Source organism: Tachysurus vachellii, chromosome 8 (genome assembly GCF_030014155.1).
Source record: "Tachysurus vachellii isolate PV-2020 chromosome 8, HZAU_Pvac_v1, whole genome shotgun sequence".
NCBI lineage: Eukaryota > Metazoa > Chordata > Actinopteri > Siluriformes > Bagridae > Tachysurus > Tachysurus vachellii.
In genome coordinates, this window is record NC_083467.1 from 8,883,612 (window position 1) to 8,905,226 (window position 21,615).

Here is a 21,615-nt window from a genome sequence, read left to right on the forward strand (position 1 = left end):
TATAGTGTAGTGTCTCATGAGTATTCAGCACATCCTACATCAGCTTAAAGAACATGCCATTCTTTCTCTTTAATTTCTTTGATCTCTGCATTAGAGTAACATATTTAGTCCCATGCATGCTTGTAGATTTTGGTCTGGCGATATGCTGTGTGTGTGTGTGTGTGTGTGTGTGTGTGTGTGTGTATGTGTGTGTGTTTGTATATACGTAAGTAAAATCTCTTTAGTCTTTTACAAACATAGCTGAATTTTACAAACTCAGTTCCCTAAGAGAGAGACAGGAGCTGATCTCAGCAGCTTGCTTAATCATCTTGATAAAGTATACTTTTAAATCCAACAACCACTTTTTTAAACCCCTCTGTGATGTTCCACTGCTTATGAAGACTCCATAAAAGATACAAACGGCTTATCTTATGACTTGTTTTTGCATAAGTGCTACGAACCCTCAGTATCACTACCTCAATATGAGTATTTTTTTTCCAAAACAGACAACTATAATTCCCATCTTTCCTTAAAAACTACAGAATATTCTACTGAATATTTATCAACATCTGTAGAAGTAGATAAAAATGTCTTTGTTGTGTGCACAGTACAAAGATTAAATGCTTATGATTACCCTTTTGCTAGCGTAAATGTGTTAAGAATAGCATGTCGAGAAAGCTATTTGCTGTAGTTTCAGACAGGGCTATTTAATATTCCTAGGCAGAGTGGTGTGTCACAGCCAGCTCTGAAACAAAGAGCCTAAGCCATCAGTATTACAGCGGAGGAGTGCTCTGCAGACTAATCATAATAATTAGCACATCCTACATTGTCTGGGCTTTGTGCACACACTCATCTTTCCACCAACTTTACAGCATCAATCTGTCTCAGTCTCTGTGGGCCTGAGAGATCTCCTAACCCTGACCGTACCGTGATTTTAGGCCTCTCGTGGACACAGTTTGCATACATTTACACTGATTGTTTTTAAAGAGAGACAGTGAGAGATGAAAGATTCTGTCCTCTATGATTTTGAAAACGTGTTTGGATGAGAAGAGATTTCTCTTCTGCTCTTGTAAAGCCACGCTTTTAGTCAGCAAGCTGATTCCTGTGTTTAATCTAGCAAGGTAATATGTCCTTGGCACAAAGTCACAAGGATTTAATGGAGGTGGTGGATAAAATAGAAAGGGATACCTTTTTTTTTTTGGAGATAAATCCTGGTTTGATGTCATGGTCTATTTTCTCTTACTTCTGTTGTTGTGAGATTATAGCATATGAACTTGCCAATCACACGTTTCAAATATTTTAGGCTTTTGGAATTACTGATCTATTCCCAGCTATAAGAAGTATCATTTATTTATTTATTTATTTATTTATTTATTTATTGCCGCAGTAAGCTTGTGTTAGCATTCAGTGTGGTGATTTATCAGCACATAATTAAAGGTATTTTGGTTCGGCAGTGCATCTCTGATTGGCCTCTGTGATACTGCAATAAATTATCCCCCGCTCATTTGAGATCCCCTAATAAACAATTTGAAAGAATGTCTGGATAACCAATTTGAAAACATTAATTTTCATTAGAGACATCAAGTGGACCGTGATGTAACACCTGTGGCCCTACTTTGAAAGTGTGTGTGTGGGTGAGGTATGGGTGCATGTGTGTGTGCATATGTGCATTTGTTTGGGTATGTGTGTTTGTGTGTGTGTGGGGGGGTGTATATGTGTCATTATGTGTTTGTGTCTGGGGTATGTGTGTGGGGGAGGGTTATGGGTGTATGTGTGAGTGTGTGTACAGTATGTGTGTGGGGGTTGCATTGGTGTATGTGTGTATAAGTTTGTGTGGGGATGTGGTTGTATGTATGTGTGGGGGGCTATGGGTGAATGTGTGGGGGTATGGGAGTATGTGTGTGAGTATGGGTTTATGTGTGGGGGGTATGGGAGTCTGTTTGTGAGTATGGGTGTATGTGTGGGGGGTATGGGAGTATGTGTGTGTGTGTGGACGTATGTGTGGGTATGGATGTACGCGTGTGTGGGTGTATATGTGTGGGGGTATGGGTGTATGTGTGTATGTGTGCACGTGTTTGTATGTGTGGGGGTATGGGTGTATGTATGTTTGGGGGGGCTATTGGTGTATGTGTGGGCGGGTATGGGAGTATGTGTGAATGTATGGGTGTATGTGTGTGGGTGTATGTGGGGGTATAGGTATACAGTATGTGTGTGGGGTATGGGTGTATGTGTGTGGGTGTATGTGTGTGTGGGTACGAGTGTAGGTGTGTGTGGGTGTAGGTGTGTGGGTATTTGGGTATGGGTGTATTTTGGTATGGGTATATGTGTGTGTGCTTGGGATGCTCATATTGAGGTTATATTTATATCTATACATAATTAAGTACATTAATAATTAAGACAACTGTGTGTGTGTGTGTGTGTGTGTGTGTGTGTGCTTCTTAATCAAAAGTTCTTAGACTGCATTTTATTTTTATATTCATTGCACTTAGTAATATTTGATGTTTTGCAGTAATGTCACGTGGAACAGCCTTGCCATTCCTGACACTCACTGCTCTCCAGATGGGGAGGGATACCAGTGTCCCATGGGATTTGATTGCGTTAACTTGGAGGACCTGGGCCTCAGTCGACAGGAGCTGGGCTACAGCGGCTTCAACGAGCTGGGTAAGAGTGAGATGTCTGAGTCTCTGACCAGCTGAAATACTCAATCCGGAAATTGTTTGTTGTTGTTTTGGAAGCAGAAAAACTGGGCAAGCATAAAAATTTCAATGGCTCACTGATGCTGTGGTTAATGAAGGCCTGACTGGTCTGATTCTACAGGAGAGCTACTGTACAGTAGCACAAACTGCTGAAAAAGTTCATGCTAAATTGAAACACATTAAACACATCCGTGCATCACGGCTTGCTGTCTATGTGGGCACGGAGATTCATGTGGATGTTACATGAACATATATTACCCACCTAAACATTGTTGCACACCAAGTACTGTACCTCCCTTCTTACAACAGTATTCCCTAATGTCACTGTCCTCTTTCAGCAGGGTGATGCTCCCTGTCACACTGTGATAATTGTTCAGAAACGGTTTGAGGAACATGATAAAGAGTTCAAGTTCAAAGGTGTTCACTTGGCCCCCAGATTCCCCAGATTTCCCAAATTCCCCATTTATGGGATGTGCTGAACAAACAAGTCCGATCCATGGAGGCCCCACTTGACGACTTACACAGCTTAGAGGATCTTCTGCTAACGTATTGGTGCCAGATTCCACAGCACACCTTCAGAGGTCTTGTGAAGTTCATGCCTTGATGAGGCAGTGCTGTGTTGGTGGCACAAGCGGATCTACACAATATCAGACAGGCGAAATGTATGGCTAATCGGTGTATGCCTCAGCAGATGGAAGATTTAGTGCATGCCTCACTTATAAGGACAAGAATGTTTAAAGAGTGGTATGATTTATTAGAATTCTAGTTATAAATTGCTTCCATTTGTCATTTATTTGCATTATTTTTTTAATGCTACACATCAGTCCGAAGCAGTTTACCTGTGTGACGTGTTTGGTGTGTGTAATCACCTGGGCACAGTGAAGATCACATCATTTTCTTTTAACCTCACTTAATTCACACCTAATTCATCTTTTCTGTGCTGCTTCAACGCTAGATATTTATGATCGGTATAGACGTAAGACAATATATTCCAATTCAGTCTTTCTGTCTTTTTATTTACCATTTAGTGATCATTTCATGTTTCCAGCCCTCTATGCTCTTGACCTTTTATAGAGTTTTGTGGGCATCACTAAATGCAAATGGGCTGTTAAGGGAAAAATCTTTTTTCACCGTAGAGGTGAACATTCACATCCGAGTGAGATGAAAAACACAATTTCTAAGATTTCGAAGTGTTTTAAATCTAGAAGAGAATGTTCATTTGGTTCTACACAAGCATTTACACTCCACTTTAGTACTAAGATTGCCTGTAATCATTATACATGAAATTTCTCAAACCGCAGTTTGAATTCATTAGTTTGTTCATTTCTGGTTGTTAGAAAACTTACAGGAAGAGATTATTTGGGGAGAGGGACATGCAAATCTGCAATGAAAAACACCTGACTAGGTGCAGTAATGCCAAAACATTGTTTATGTCTGCATTTTTGTGTCTGCACACCGGCTGGCTCAATTCAGGGGCACTGGGGTGATCACACATCTGGACTCTCTCTCTCTCTCTCTCTCTCTCTCTCTCTCTCTCTCTCTCTCTCTCTCTCTCTCTCTCTCTTCCTCTTCCCCATCATCAGGCACCAGCATATTTACAGTGTATGAGGCTGCATCTCAGGAGGGCTGGGTCTTCATCATGTACCGTGCTATTGACAGCTTCCCACGCTGGCGTTCCTACTTCTACTTCATCACGCTTATCTTCTTCCTTGCTTGGCTGGTCAAGGTGGGACATCCTTCCCCTTTAACTTTTAAATCCTATGCACCTCCAGCTTTTCATATTGACAGATAAGGGGGTGCAGATGATGTGAAACTTAGTGTTAATGGTGGCACCTACTGCTGGTGTTGATTTATTTCCATGTTTTTAACTCCATTACACAAAAGACCCTTTTTTAATGGTTTGGAATCATTGCTGGCGTTAAGTTTGAGGAAGATTGTGGAAGTGGGGGAGGTGGTAGGTTCTGCTGAATCTGCTGGACCCTTGTTTAAGACCCTAAACCTTAAATTGTTCAGCTGTATAAGTGAGATAAAATGTAAGTCACGGTATATAAGGGTGTCTGCCAAATGCCGTAAATGAAATGAAATAAAATACAATTTTGACACAAAATGGAAAAAGGACAAACCAATTGATCAACCTTGTGTTTATGTTCTCAGAATGTCTTCATAGCTGTGATCATTGAGACATTTGCTGAGATCCGGGTTCAGTTTCAACAAATGTGGGGCTCCAGAAGCAGCACTACATCCACAGCGACTACTCAGGTACTTAACTACACTTCAAATTTTCCACTTTATCCCTCGAAACTCATCCTCTGTTTACTTTTATACAGTTTTATATGGATAAAATAGATTTCCATGCTTGGGCTTAGCCATGATGTGTAAGTACACTATTGTTATTTAGAGGACCAGAGTGTATTGTGGCACTCGGTGGATGTTCACCGGTGGAAGTTTTTTTTTATATTTTCTTTTTTCCTTAGACTGTTTTGGATTGTTTTTCACAAATTTGACATTTTTATGTGTTGTAATTTCACTATGAGGGTGGATAAAGCTCCGACATGATTTAGCTTTAATACTTTTTACATCACAAAAATCTGCCACTGTAACAGGAGTGTGAAGCCTTTTTATATCTATTGTATTTAAAAGATAATTCTACTGCCACCACTTAGTGATAAAGACACCAAGTAAGATATTTAGAATAGATATTAATATCTTGGCTATAATAATGTTACAGGAGGAATAATTAGGTACTGTTTTTTCCTGAATTAGTGAATGGTTAGTTTTTTGCTTGTTTGTTTTTGTTAATAAAATTGGCTGTATGGCTGATTGGTAGGTTGGTAATATTTAAGGTGTGTTGTGATGTAGTGAGGCTATGAAGTGTGTATGTGTGTGTTGCTGCTTGCCAGATTGTTTGGTTGGTAGAATTTGAAGGGTGTTTTGGTATAGTGAGAATTTGAAGTGTGTGTGTGTGTGTGTGTGTGTGTGTGTGTGTATGTTGCTGCTTTCCAGATCGGTTATTTGGTAGAATTTGAGGTTTGTTGTGGTGTAGTGAGGTTTTGGTGTGTATGTGTGTTTGTGTGTGTCTACTGTATGTTGGTCCTTGCCAGATTGGTTAGTTGGTAGAATTTGAGGCTTGTTGTGGTGTAGTGAGGTTTTGGGGTGTGTGCGTGTGGTGTGTGAGTGTGTGTGTGTGTGTGGGGCTGCTTGCCAGATTGGTTGTTTGTTAGAATTTGAGGTGTTTTGTGGTGTAGTGAGGCTTTGTATGTGTGGCTGTGAGTGTGTGCATGCCCTTGATGCTGCCAACCAGTCTAAGTGTGAGATGTGTAACACCACTACAGCCCTGGTGTTCTTTCCTCCTATTGTAAAGGCTTTATGAAATCAGATTGTACTTGGGTTGCTTTGCCTAACCAGGGCATGTCCTTTCATTCATTTGGTGGGAAATCTGTAGCAGTGCCCTGGTGTGAAAACATGTAAGTGCAGCCATGTGAATAGAAGCATAGTAGGTTTCTGATGGTGCCAGTCTTTGTGCTAGGGCCAAGCCGGAGCAACACCTTAGGGGTTGGCATTAATGGAATTGGCAGCACAACAGCCGCCAGAATTGGCACTTTGTTCTCTCTGGCGCAGTTCTAATGAAAGTGGATGGAAGCATTAACATCTCTGCCTCTGATTTTTTAATAGAAGAGATAAAGAAAAATAGAACACAAAAAATATGTTTAAAATAAAATCTGTCAGATTATATTAGTGGAGTGAAAGCCAGATCTAGTCTTTGATATTCTTTGTGTTATTAAGACATCTTATCTTATTAAATACTTTCTCTTGAAGGCAAATCAATTAAAATAAAACTTTAATGTAATAGTGATTTGTGAATACAGCGTCCCTACATTTTCCACAACTCATCGATTCAGTTTGTGAATCAACTGGGATTTTTTTATGTACTATTATTAAGGCCAAGTAATAGACAATTTGTATTAAACATGATAAAATATATCTATGCGGTGGATTCGGAAAGTATTCGGACCCCTTCACATTTTTCAATTTTGTTATGATGCAGCCTGATACAGAGGTGGGTAGTAACGAATTACATTTACTTCGTTACATTTACTTGAGTACAGATTTTGGATACTCTACCCTCCTCTGGCCTGATACTACAATCCCCCATGATGACAACGTGAAAACAGAATTCTAGAAATGTCTGTAAAATAATTAAAAAAAAAACCCTGAAATATCACATGTACATTACATAAGCAGGGTACATAAGAGTGGGCACACGCGCCACACGGCCAAAATGAGAGAAAGACGTGGTCGTCACTGTCTGGAGGATAACTAGCCAGTTGATAAAACGCGTGTCCGTGAGAACTGTAAGTGGACTTATGTTTTGGGTTTATTTAAGCCTAAGTATTAGTCTATAGTTCTTGCAAATTTAAAGTAAGTTAGTTGGTGATTTTGTTGTTTGAGTTCTTCACCTGCTAGCTAGGTTGCACGTGCCTGTTTTTAATAATTAAACAAAGTACAGAGTCTGTGGTCTATCTCACATAGAAGCCCCGCCCCCCGGGCCCCGCCCCCGCCCCCACGCCCAACCCTACCGCCTTAAAGGCAGGGTCTCCGATTTTTGAAAGCCAATGTTGACATATAAAATCACCAAAACAAACACGCCCCTAACCCAAATGGGTCCCACCCCTGTATTGATAGCTCCGCCCACATATACATACGTAACCCAGGCAACTAATGGGAAGAAATGTCTTTATCATAGCTGAAGGGAAGAACAATACGATTGCAGATAAACAAACAAGCAAAAATGACAGACAAGCATAATCATGCAAAGGACGGCATATATTAGTTCTGTGAAACAAAGCAAAACCAACGTTACTCCCCTATCGAGAAGGAAAAAGCAACCTCGGCGTCTTAAGTAAAGTTGGCCGCATATTCACAGATTGCAGCTTCCCTAGTCAATAACGCGGTTGTAGCTTCCTCTCTACATTACTATGATAGAGAAAAGGTGTTATTTGTGTAGTAACAGCGTTTCGCTCAGGAGTTATTGACTCGGGAAACTCCAATCTGTGAATATGCGCCAACTTCCCGCTCCTTCAGTTCTCTCCAGCGCTGGAAAGCTGATCCTATATTAACACGGGTCCTACTTCTTGCCTTATCGTAAGCCTTTTCTTTCTTTGTTTTTATCCTCCATGTCAATGTTAAAACCGCTTTCTGCTAATGTCACACTTGCGCAATGAACACTCTCTCCGCCGCATATTGACAAGACACGCCCCTTTCTGCTCATTGGCTACACGTTTGTTTTGTTTTTTGTTTATTTTTTGGCCTGACTCAGTTTTTTGAAGCATTTCTCAAAAATTGGGGACCCTACCTTTAACTAACAAAATTTCTACGGGAAACCCTGCATAAGTAATCGGATTCTTTGCAACAAGACTTGAAATTTAGCTCAGATGCCTCCCATTTCTCTCGATTGTTGTCGAGATGTTTATACACCTTGATTCCAGTCGACCTGTGGTAAATTAAATTGATTGGACATGATTTGAAAAGCACATATATAAACTAAATTAAGAACATCTGTACACCTCCTCATTCAGGCAGTCGTTTGGCATAGCGCAATGCATAAATCCTGCAGATATGGCCAGCTGAAGCTGGTTATGTTCACATCAACTGTCGGACATAATCATAAACCAACAGACCAAAAACCATAAATGATCAACTGATTCACATCGACAATCAGAATGGAGAAAAAATTTTGAGTATTTCTATAACTGCTGATCTTCACAGAAACTAGAGAGCTTGCTTTATTACTTTATTACTGCAATAATGAGTTTAGTGGAGAATGGTGAGGCAAGTTTGAGCAGACAGAAAGGCTTCAGCAGGGGCTTTGCTAGGGTTGGAAGGGATGAGGGTCTTAGCCCCCTGAGACTATGACTCACCAACAGCTGCATTATTATTACCTCACCAACATTTTCAATTGAATATATGAATGAATAAATGAATGAACAGTGTTCAATTTCCTGCCAACCTGCCACCTACTGACCAGTATAGATACTGTTCTGTTTAACATCTTGACACTTAAGTTTGAAAACCACACATAGCAGAATGAACGTGTAAAATAAGTGCTAACGGACAGACGTGTTTCTTGTACTGGTAAATCTTGTACATTATTTGTGGCGTAAAATGTTTTCAGTCTTTAAATCTCCAGAGGCTTTTGACAGTACATGAGGGGTTTAAGCCCCCGAAGCCCCGAAACAACCTCACACTGGCTTTAGTTCACCATTTAACTCAGATCACTATTCTGTAGTGGTGAGAAGAAAAGCATCTCAGAATGCACAACTCATATAAGGGGTAACGGATAATGCAACACCTTTGAGATGTTGTAGAGCATGAGATTCTAAGCATGAAAAATTGTGTATTGCAATCATATCATCATGGATCAGAATCTCAAAGGCTGTTCTGAAAGCAAATGGAGGCCCTACCCTGTATTAGTACAGTGTTCCTAATAAAGTGCTCAGTAAGTGTATTTAGACCTTGCTGCGACCTTGAAAACAATTAGCGCTATCAGCTTTAATTTTAATTACAGAGGCTGTTGAGTCTTCTTTCACAAAAAGCAATTAGCTCAAGGTGTACAGAAAGCTGTAAATCCCTGGGTGTTAATCAATAAGGCCTGGGTCAGTACCTTTAATCCTGAAGAAATAAAATGATTGACCTGAGGTGGAGCTGAGGGACCAGAGAGTAGTTTAATTGTCAAACTCTCCTTTGTTCAACTATTCTTATATATAATTCATTTAATTCAGTCTCTTAAGAAGATTAACACATGAATGCATGGCAAGGTTCTGATTAGAGGACATTAAAAGTTTTTTTTTTCTTATTTTAATTTATATGAAATTAAGTTATCATTTAAAATTTTTATTAATATTTTTGATCTATAGTGATGTGATTGCAATTGTAGTGGTTTCTTTTTGGTTATTTATATGAAAAAAAATATCCTGTTTTCTGCTTGCTGAGTACACTTACATTATTAACCCCAAGTCAAATAATAAAACATTGCAAGACAGCGCATGTCATGTGTAGAAATGTATATAATAAATGATCTTATCTAAGCAGATACAATACAGATGAATAAGTGGTGCACAGTTGATTTTCTGTATATTGTATATTGGAGGGGATTTTACTTTGATACAGACACAAGTATGGAATAAGATATGAAGCTTTTGGGACAAATATCAAAGGCAGAGATAAACAAAAAGAATAATTTTGTGTCTACTGTAGTTGGTTGGTTATGAACTGAATCATCATGGAGTAATGAAGCTGAGGTTGATAAACTGCCAGAGCCAGAATGCTGAAATGTGCTTGCAATTCAACCTCTTATTTGTTCTGTAGATAGAACTAAAGAAAGGAAAAGGAAGGAAGTAAGGATGGAAGGAAGAAAGTGAAAAAGAAGGAAGGAAGGAAGGAAGGAAGGAGGGAAGGAAGGAACAAAGTGAAAAAGAAAAAACGGAAGAAAGGAAGTAAATGAAAGGAAGGAAGGAAGGAAATGGAAGGAAGGAAGGAAATGGAAGGAAGAAAGGAAGGAACTAAATCGAAGGAAGTAAGAAAGAAAGGAAGGAAAGAAATGGAAGGAAGGAAATGGAAGGAAGGAAGGAAGGAAGGAAGGAAGGAAGGAAGTTAAAAAGAAGGTAGAAAAGTAGGAAGTGATGGGTGCTTTGCTTCAGCTTGAGTAGCCACTCTTCAGTCTACTTGCCTACAGGAGAGTGTTAGAACACAATTTGGAAGAGCTGTAGAAAGCAGTCATAAGACACAGTGTTCTCTTCTCTTTTGAATCTTCCAGGAACTTTTCTTGACTAACAAGGTATAGTGAACATTGGAGCATTTAACCTTCACAGCAAGCTGGATCGCTAGTGCAGTTCTGAGCAAAGATGCAGATAGAGAGGTTGGAGTTAGTATAGCTGGAGCTGTGGCTTGTGCTGTGCTAGCGTTTTATTGAGCATGTTTAACTGCTGCTGCTGCTGCTCTCCCATGAAGATGTACTGTACTGTGATGTTCACTACTGGTTTCATGGGATCACAAAGTAATCAGGTAGTAGGTGCAGATGCAAGTGCATGTACAGTTGTGCTTTATTGAAGCTTGCAGACAAATCCGGTACATAGAGCAACAATCAGGAACATGCTTTAGTCTGGTGATCGGTAAACAATGTGTTTGGGGAAAGGCAAGAATCAAACCTGAAAACCAGAACAGGGATCAAAACCTAAACAGAAGTCCAGCAATACAAAGGCCTGTGTATTGTCTGTGATGGCTGTGTGTTGCAGTTCTCAGTGGCCATGTTTGTAGTCAATGTTGTTCTTTGGGAACTGTAAAGTAGTTTGATGCCTGCATCTGATGTTGACATGACAGATATTTGGAGCAATAAACAGATAATTGTTTGTTATACATCCCTAATATGTAATGCTGTACACATTTTTATCAGATATAAAGCAGAATTCTGTCAATGCAGTATTAAAACACATTGATGGGCAATGCAATGCATTTTTAAAATACATGCTGTAGTGAACAAAGCTTTATATTGTGTGCTTTGCGTATTATATACTTTAATTCCGTAATAAAGGCAAACTGACGTGTTTAACATGCTCAAAGTATTGGAAACTTAATCAGCTCGAAGGCCCAATGCACATTTACGTTTTGTGTCTTTGACATATGCTATACAAAGTGCTTCACCTTGTGAAATCTGACCCTAAAGCAGGTTTAATTGGTCTCAACCTTTTATTTATTGCTGTCATTTCAGATCCAGTTTTTCATCTAAATTGCCTATCATAAATACAAGTTGTCAGAGACACCATAACTGTTTCTCTCCATCTGTCTAACACACTCTCTCTCTTTTTTTTTTCCTGGCAGATGTTTCATGAGGATGCGTCTGGAGGATGGCAGCTTGTGGCTGTGGATGTTAATAAACCACATGGTCTTGCTCCTGCCTGCCTCCAGGTACCAGACATGCAAGTTAATGGCACTGACACCCCTGAACATCAGCACGCCCTCAGTATAGCCACACTGACACATCAAATGCTACGCCTCACTGTGGAGCGGAAGACCTGTCCCGCAGACCATTATAACGCAATAAAGTGCCTTTAGAATTAGCTGGAGTAAGAATAGGATGTAAATTGAAGGCTTCAGTGCTTTTGTTCAGTGATTTCATTATATAGCCTTTACAGTATATTATGCATACATAATGTTTCATTGAGTGCATCAGAGTTTTTTTCCCCCCTCAGATGTGCCAAACTTTTACATCTGTTCGAACTGCACATTTCATATTGTGAGACTGTGACTCAGTCTGACATGTCGGTGACATTTTATTTGTTTTTAAGACTTTTGTCATTATAGCAGTGCGCTAATGAATAATGTCTGAATAGTTTTAATTCAGAATGTCTTCTCATAAAGCTGAACAGCTGGAGATGTTTTTGGTTGTTCAATCACTGATGGCAGTTTAATATATAGACCAGATCTAGCCAGAAGATTTGCCTTTATGTTTGAGTCAATCACAGAAAAGTAGCCATGGGAGATCAGTGATGATGGGCCATTACCATAGCCATTATTCTGACGTGATTGATGGATGAAATCATTCTTTTATCATATCAGATGTCTCAGAAGAGCCACAGTTGCAATAACAAAGAAAGAATTGAGCTCTGCTGATTTTCTATCATGTAAAACACATCCTCAGTGAAATCATTGGACACATTTCCAATAAATAAAAAAAAACAGAAGCAGGCTCTCTGATGGTGAAGAATGACATTCAGTGACATTTCTGGATCCAGGCGACTTTGAAGAGATCCCATTAGGACAAAACAAGCTATTGTGCATCCCCACTGAGAGCAGTAGAGCAAAGGGAGTGAGAGAGAAAGAAAAAGAGATGGAAAGAGAAAGAGGGAGAAAGAGGGCAGCTCCAGTGTGTGAAGGTGTGAAGTTCATCACACAGTTCTATCACAATGCCTTTCAGCACAATCCAGTGGTCTGTGGACTGTGACTGAATTGTCAGGTCAGACGCCACAGACAAATCAACACTACTTTGACGTCTTAAAGAAACCGAAAAGATCACAAGGAAACAATCGGTTTAGCTCGTTTCCTCTTTCCTCGGTTACTTTATTCAGCTCATATCTGATCTTTTATTCCGGCATATTGTTAACACACTAAGCTAACGATACGACCACTAATATGTATAAGAAAGATTATTTGCTTTTCTTACTACATTTCTCATTACATTTCTCATTACATACAGTACTAGTCTTATAATATTTTATATTTATATTGCGGTAGAGTTTTTATAGTCATTCGACCAGAATCGTTTAGAAACCTTAATCCTTTAACAAGCATGATATTTATCATCTATGCCACTGTATGTGCAGAATTGTTGCGTAACTTATTGTGTCTTATCCTTGAGTAAACACGTTGGAATGGAAGGATGAGCAAACATTTGATGCATTCTCTTTTTTTTTTTTTGTTTGTACGTGACAAGGGATTTTTTACACGTTGGTCTTTATCATACTCTCACTTTTCTGATGATCAGAATTTGTTCGCAGAAACACCACCTGGTCTGGTGTCAACTCATTTCCATGGAACCCTATTTGTTGCAGTAACTAATGCACGATGATAAGAACAAGAAGCATACAAAGTGCCTATTTGTTTACTGCCTGCTCACAAAGTACCAAATGTCCAGGGAATATTTTAGAGTAACTCTATAATAGACGTTGGAGAAGCGACAAGGTAAAATACAGATATCCAGCCTACAGTCTAGCAGTTTTAAATATCTCCTTGTTCAGTTGTGTTCTGTACATTAGGTGTGCAGTACATTACCAGAATTTTGTGCAGTGCAGTGGCCTGTGACCTGTCTGCTAGTCTAACATGTGAAAATTCATGTGTGCTGCAATCCAGGAGAAATGGTTCTAAATTCAATTCAATTTAACAAGCTTTAATGACATGTACAATACTGTCAGAGAGAAGAGCTGTCATTAATAAACAGATTATTTATAACTCTGAATGTTTGTATAATACATGAAGATGAATTGTTAATACAAATATTGTATACAAATATTTCATACATTATTTAATACAAATGCAAATGTTTAATACAAATATTCTCAAATGGCAAAAAATACATGAATAAATATAAACTAGAAGTCAGGGGGCACGGTGGCTTAGTGGTTAGCACGTTCCCCTCACACCTCCAGGGTTGGGGGTTCGATTCCCGCCTCCACCTTGTGTGTGTGGAGTTTGCATGTTCTCCCCGTGCCTCGGGGGTTTCCTCCGGGTACTCCGGTTTCCTCCCCCGGTCCAAAGACATGCATGGTAGGTTGATTGGCATCTCTGGAAAATTGTCCGTAGTGTGTGATTGCGTGAGTGAATGAGAGTGTGTGTGTGCCCTGCGATGGGTTGGCACTCCGTCCAGGGTGTATCCTGCCTTGATGCCCGATGACGCCTGAGATAGGCACAGGCTCCCCGTGACCCGAGGTAGTTCGGATAAGCGGTAAAAAATGAATGAATGAATGAACTAGAAGTCAGAAAGGGCAGTGTGTGAGTGTGAGTGAGTGAGTGAGTGAGATAGAGCGGATGTGTGTGTGTGTGAGAGAGAGGGAGAGAGAGTATGTGTGTTTACAGTAAGTGAGTGAGAGAAAAAAGAGAGAGAGGATTGTGTGTGTGTGTGTGAGTGAGTGACAGAGAGGGAGAGAAAGAGAGAATGTTTGTGTGTACAGTATGTGTGAGAGAGAAAGAGAGTGAGAGTGAGAGAGAGAATGTGTGTGCTTGTGTGTGTGTGTGTGTGTGAGAGAGAGAGAGAGAGTGTGTGTGTTTGTGTGTGAGAGAGAGAGAGAAAATGTATGTGTGTGTGTTTGTGTGTTTGTGACATGCTGTCTCTCAGCTTGTGGTGATCAGATATATACTGTCTTGCTAATACTTCTTTATTTCTCCTAACACAATGGGTAGTTTGTCATTGTTGGTCAGAAGTGAAAACTGGTGGTATGTGAATTAAAGATTATTTGAAATATATATTAATTATGTTTCCCATAATGGTTGGAATTTGTTGTGAAAGTGATCTATAGGTCATAGACACTCTGCACTTACATTTGGTTGTCGTTTGATGCTTTTTATTAGATATCATTCTGATTATTTGCTATGACACAAGACCTTTGCAGCCACTGATTACATGAATCTCTCCCAGTTTGATGCAACAGAATGCGATCCTGCCCATTTTGTCATTTATTATTGTCTCACATTTTTTTATCCCGTCACATTTTTGTCTCTCTATGGCTTCGTATCCTCCTGCGTACTAACAGCAGGCTTTACTGCCAGTCGTTATACAGAAATAATGTTTGAAACACTATTTTTCATTAATATGCAAGGAGTTTGAAGAGAGTTTCCTTTCTTGCGTTCCACTTGTGCGGATTGAGCGAGTGAGCTTCAGCTGTGAGAAACAATCATTCAGAGCTGACTGCCTCTGTAGCACATGCTCATGTTTCATTAAATGGTTAAGGTTAATGAGGTCTCCTTGTTCACCTCTCCACAGGCCACAAGGACATTCATTTACCCTTTGCATTGCCTTGAATAATAATTTTTAAAACGTTTCCGTCGATGTTTCTAGAGAAGTCTGCGCTAAAGACCGCACTAGTCATCTAGGGTTTTAAACTTTTCTTACTGAGTTTGCTGAAAGTCTACACTGTCATGGAAATATTGTAAAAATCATAAATATTGAATTTTTCAATTTCTGACTTCATGGAGAAAGGCTTTGAATTTTAGATGTGCTTTAACTAGTGTAGCTGGTAGATTTTAGGTGATACAGTATGCTTTTTTAAGCTGTTGCTCATAAAATAATGTGGATACTTTTGCCTTATTGCCACTACCGTCATTTGGTTTAACCAAACGTACAGTACAGTATTATCAATGACATGAGCTGGAGTTTTGCTGTGATTTTTGATTGACATCTTTCCAGCGGGCCATAAATCTAAATTCCCAGCACCTCAGTCCCGAAGAAGTATTTTAACCTAAGAAATATTAAGGAATTTTTGATCTTTGTTTTTAGTAGATGTTTTTTTAATGTTTTGTAATTTGTATTTGGTACAAGTGTAGTGACAGTAGAAGCTTTACAGGTTTGTAGAGCAGATGCTTGTATCACAGCTGCTCCCTGGTTATAAATTCTTTGCACACACCAAAGTCTTATCAAATCTTAGCACCTTCTGTTTGTGAACAGTTCATGAACAGAGTAGCGGTGTGTCCTCGCACTTGTCTGTGAGAATCTGGAGAAGTAGCGGTGTGTCGACTGACTCGTTTCTATCCAGCATGCTTCAAAAACCTGCTTGTTGTTACTGCATAATTATTATTCATTTAAACATTTTTGCTACTTTGCCATGCAGACAAAACTGCTATGATTTTACTGCTATGCTAAGCTTTTTACCAAAAAGATAAAATACAAAGTAAAATATATCATCTGGAGTATTGTCTATTGTTTATTACTGTATTGAGTATTGAGTATTGTCACTGCGTCATCATAAAATGAGTGATCATTTGCAAACTTATGAGCCGTCAGCGCAGTAAGGTTATGTTTAATGGCAGGATTTCATTAGCATAAATGTTTGCTGCTTTGCCATCTTCCACCACTAGAGTCGCTGGCTGTGGCTAATCTGTGGCTAACCACTACCAAGTACTTTATAATCAATTCATCAAAATCTTGTTAAAAATGCCTCTTTTTTGCTGAGAATTTTAATAGACTGCCGTTTTCTGCTAATTTTAGTTCAGTCAGGACCACCTGAGTCAAAATAAAGACAATTCTTTGACGTATATTTAAAAATTTTTTTTTGCAAGCTTATAAAATTACATTTGCCGGTATGGCTCTGTTCTGAATTCCCCAATCCTTTTCATGAGCTCCATGAAAGCTAGTCAGGGGAACAGCAGCAGCTTCGTGGGGGGACAATCTCCCATTTAACTGGGAAAGCAGCAAGACAAAATCCCCCATTTAGAACAGAGCCTGCATCAGTGACAACAGAATGACACTGATTAAGTTAAACACAAAGTTTCAAGGAGGAGCTAGGGGAGGAGGTGGGTTGCAGCAATGCAGCAAGGAAACAGCCAAGCAGACAGACTGAAAAAAGCATTTAAATAGGGCGCCCTTTTTGAAAGGGACCAATAGCGTGCTTAGGAATCAGATCAGCTGATGGGCGAGGTTAGAAAATTGACATCAGCTGATAGCCGAGCTTGACTATGTGGCCTGCCTGAACTGACGCTGAAACGCTATTTTTATTTTATCCTTCAACCTCTTGGTCCATCCCCCCCTCCACTTCCTCATTGGTGCACACAAACAAAGAGCAGAGGTCATGTGATCACAGTGGCTCAAATCCCTTTTCATTAACACAAGCTCGTGTCCAGGCTCAGCCCACGTCCCTCACCTAGCTGCGACTGTCAGGAGAGCAAATGGGAATTCCAGAGAACGCTCAGCTTTAATTAATCAGCCGATCTGAGCCAGAGCATGAATCACCATGCTGTAATAATGGCACTGATAGGCAGAGGGATTTGAACCCTGTAAACTTCCCACAGGCTATTTACAGCCTGACTGCTTAATTAAGTTATCGAACTTAATTAATCAGTTATGACAGAAATATACGACGTGTTCTTTGTTTTAATAAAAATACCTGTAGTTTGAATGTTTCATCAGGAAATGAGTTTAGACAGCTGCCAAAAAAAAAAAAACAGGGCTGCTTGGTCATTTAAACAAAAACTGCATACAGTAGAGTCGTGTCATGTTCGTAAAAAAAAAAAAAAAAAAAAAAGGTACCCTGAAACCAACAGGAATACTTCTTTAAAATTCTTTATGCTGTTTTTCACTGACCACCTGCTTTATATAGTTACATAAGCAAGGTTTTTCCGATGACTTAGCTCTATGACTTGCATTTGATGCTCTATTTGCCTTAAGAGAAAGTCTTAGCCAGCAGAAGAAACAGCAGTTATCTTCAAACGTGTGTTAATACTGCAGGGTTTCTAAGCATTGTTTGAATGTAAACGTTTACGGTGTGTTTCTTATCATTCTGTATAATATAGTTAGCCACAAAATTTTTTTTAAATCATTTATCTAAATATATATGTACAGGGATAAATCTACTTGGTTATATGAAGAAAAGAAAATGATATATGTCATGATAGAATGATAAAAAATAGCTTTTATTTATTTCAGTAGATTCACCACAACCAGAGCATGTCAAATAGCGTGCTAGCAATACAACGCTCTGCCCAATGACACACTGATATACATTGAGATAATGCTGATTCTTGCAGTAATTACACTCTATTTCTAAAGATCTTGATCAACATTTGTTTTAAAACCACTGAGTATATAACTTATGTTATATTATCATTATTAACTGTTTATGCTCCCAGTGGGACATGTTCTCAAATGACAAACACTCATTTGGAAATTGTGTAGAACTAACAAATACGTAGCAGATAGATACATGTACGGTGTTGATCCATGTAATCATGGAAGCTCAAGATCAAATCCAGTGCTATGGAACTAAACTATAGACTGTAGGGAAGAGTGAGTGCAAAATTGTGAGTTTAAATCCCAAGACTACCAAGCTGCCACTGTGGACCCATGAGTAAAGCCCTTAACTCTCAACTGCTCAGTTGTAAAAAATTGTAATAAATGTAAGTTGTGCTGGATAAGTGGGCATGAATATAAAGTGGTTAAGCTACTACTGTGCAAGCTGTTTCTTTATGAATCCCCCTTTTAAGGACAGCATACTGGTGTTACACCTCTAAATATTGGTTTGCTCCAATACTCTATTTATAAGCAAGTTGGCTCTTTACAACCACTTGTTTGTTGTACAAAACAAATTGCTATGATTCGGTTGGAAAATATGACAAATATGTCAAATATTACAATTCACATTGTCTCAAAGCAGCTTTACAGAAAATAAACATAGAACAAAAAGTTAATCTAATACAAAAATTCAAGATTAATATTAGACATATTTAAATGTGTTTGTATTTATCCCCAATGAACAAGCCTGAGGTGACTGAGGTGACAGTGGCAAGGAAAAACTCCCTTGGATGGTAAAGGTAAATGATTGTAAATATACGCCAATTCAATAAACACCCAGACAAATGTTGTATTGATGAGGAGTTTGTTGTCCTTAAAGACCACATGGAGTTGGCATTTTCTCTTAGTCTGTCCGAATACTTCATGAAGCACAGTCCAACTGGAGCTGGTACATCTCTAGATGTCTCAGGATCCTCACATGGTTGGCGTCATCTCAGTGAGGGTCCAAAATCTTCATGGCACGGAAGACAACCGGAGCTGGTACAATTTCTGGATGAATTTTTTATGAATTTGCTCAGGTGCTCAGCCCTTTTAAAGCCTGTCTACTGTATAGCTGGATATACTGTCCTTGTACACAAATCTAAAGACCTCTAATTTAGTTTTTCTCCACTTTTGCTCGAGGTTATGGGTTGCTCTCTTGAGGGTGTGAATATGACTATTATTCAATATTGAATATATTGACCCTGATACCAGTACTGTTGGATTTGTACGTCTCTTAGAAAAATAAAGACAGAGCCAGTGATCTGTTTTAGTGACAGAGTAGGAGGGCTGAGTGCCCTGAGAATTGATGTTAACTAACTGCCCATCACTTACTGCCAATTTGCCCACATAAAGGTGACAGCACATTTATTTACCTCTCCGTCTCTTTCACTCTAGGTGAGTAACACACATTCTCAGAAATAGACAAAGATCTGCAAATGTTTAAATGTTCAGTATAGTCAGAGATGGACAAATGATACATATCTTAGTTACACCAATGAGCAAGCGAAAGCTCCAGCCAGACTACACTGAAAGTTGCAGCTAATAGTAATGTGATAACCAGAGCTATTGCTGATGCATGTTTTTAATCCAATTAGTAGGAGCTACACTTTATTCTCTCTGTGGATCATGCCTTTCTATAGACTCAGGTGTTGCTTCCGGCTGGAATGAAAACCTGCATAGAAAGCTGCAGGCCTTTCCGGATAAGATTGTTAAACCCTGGTAGTAGCATATAGTCTGCTAGGTGGAAAGTTTAGTGCATTCTTATACAAACTAAGCTACATGAAGCAGTATATCGTCTCTGTCAGGCGGAATCCTCGTATCTCCAAAACCGCTATTTTTCAGGAAATTAAAAAAACGCCGTACCTTATCTGCAGTGCACAGGGTTTAGTCCGCGTTGCAGTGGATTGTCTTGCGCTAAATTCCTGTCCTCAGACTAGCACCAGAACTAGCGGGGGTCAAGATTTTTTTTTTCTTTGAGCCCAATGTTTTGAAGACATTTACCTCAGAAGACGTGTTGATTCGTTGCGACTCTTATTAAGGAGAAATATGCCGCGAAGCTCTCCCGCGGAGTGAGGAAGAGGTGGACAGTTGAAGTGTCCAATGGAGTTATGAGATTTGCGCTCAAGCTATTTTCAAGACTTTAGATTAGTTAATAACTTGTAAAAATAACAGACTCACGTGGGGACTGACCTATAGCATCGATATGTGAAAAAATATGAAATTGACAAAATTTGGACATACGAGGTTTCCGCCCGACAGCGACGATTGTGTTTGTGACCTCATCATAAAGTCTTAACTAATTCTGTCTTAACTAATTTTTATTCATTTTACATTACCTTTTAGTTTAAGTCTGGTTAGTGTTTCTTTTCATGTTGTGATTGCAGGAGAGTTATAGCACAACATTGTACTGCATTTTATTGTGTTTTTTCAACATAACTGATTCTTAAAAGACAATCACCATTCATCCACATTAATTAATCCATCTAGTACTATCTGTATTGAACTGATCGCAGGTTGCACCTCATGCTGATTTGTTTAGTGCACCAGGTGGAGTTGCGATTACAGCACTAAGCATTGGTACGGCATTGCAAAAGGCACTAGGAAATAGGGTTAGTTTAAAAATATTATTAAATTATTGTCCAGGCATGAAAATAGCCTGACACACACCTGGGCTGGTGATTTTTAGACCCCCAAATATTCATAATATTTAAACCCAGGAATCATATATATATATGAACTCTGTCATGATTTAAGCACTTAGATGAGATATATAGAATAAGGGGATGAAGTTAAGACACAGAGAACACCTGAAGTTTTGTAGACATAGAAGCTTGGATATCATGCTGCTGACAGAATACAAGCAGCTGTGTATCAAATGCAGGAAGAAAACCATCAGCCTCAGTATTGTTGCGATTAAATTTATTTTGACATTCTCTTCATGCATTCATGTGCCACCAGCCAAATCAGAGAAAGTAGGCCAGAGTACCTTATTTGCGTTTGCAGTTGTAAGTGTTTTCGACAGCGCCAGTCAGTGGAATAATACGTGAGAACGAACATCTCACAAACCACCACGGACAGCCAAAGCGTAGAGCACGCAGAAGCCACAACAGCAGGCTTTCAACCTCCAAAGCATGTTATTATTGTGGCATCCATGTGAACTTGAACCCTGAGAAAATAGAGTCTGTCCTACATCCTCTGACACACCCCCCCTTCCCCCTTTGGGAGAGCTGAGCGTCTGGGAGCCGAAAATGTCAAACTGCTTTGTCATGTCCCATCTTACACAGAGAGTGGGCACTGGGACGAATGACAAGCAGAAAGACAAAACAGACCAGGGAAGGGAAAGAGGAGAGGACGGCCATGCTTAGTACATACGGTATGTTAGTAAGTGGGAAAATTCGGAATTTTTGAATAATTAATGGGTACAATATGATTGAGTGGATTTATAAACACATCATGTTTTGAAGGGAGTAAACGTAACACTGACAGGAATAAATCAATGGATTATATCATGAATCTGAAAAACATGCAGTTTTGTAGTCTGGTGAGTAGTGAAGCTATGTGAAGATTAATTAGCAATTACAAAACCAATTATGTCTTATGTAACGTTCAGAAGAGAGAGAGAACAGATGC

At 39.3% G+C, this 21,615-nt stretch overlaps 1 protein-coding gene across 6 annotated transcripts in view; it reads left to right on the plus strand.

Moving 5' to 3' along the window:
* nalcn (sodium leak channel, non-selective) overlaps positions 1-21,615 on the plus strand; it is an 87,677-nt gene that overhangs the window by 10,409 nt on the left and 55,653 nt on the right. For all 6 annotated transcript variants that reach the window (XM_060876099.1, XM_060876102.1, XM_060876100.1 and 3 more), the window contains 4 exons: positions 2,489-2,640; positions 4,259-4,401; positions 4,830-4,934; positions 11,550-11,636. In XM_060876099.1, the coding sequence (XP_060732082.1) occupies positions 2,489-2,640; positions 4,259-4,401; positions 4,830-4,934; positions 11,550-11,636 (487 nt within the window). The remainder of the gene's footprint in view (positions 1-2,488; positions 2,641-4,258; positions 4,402-4,829; positions 4,935-11,549; positions 11,637-21,615) is intronic.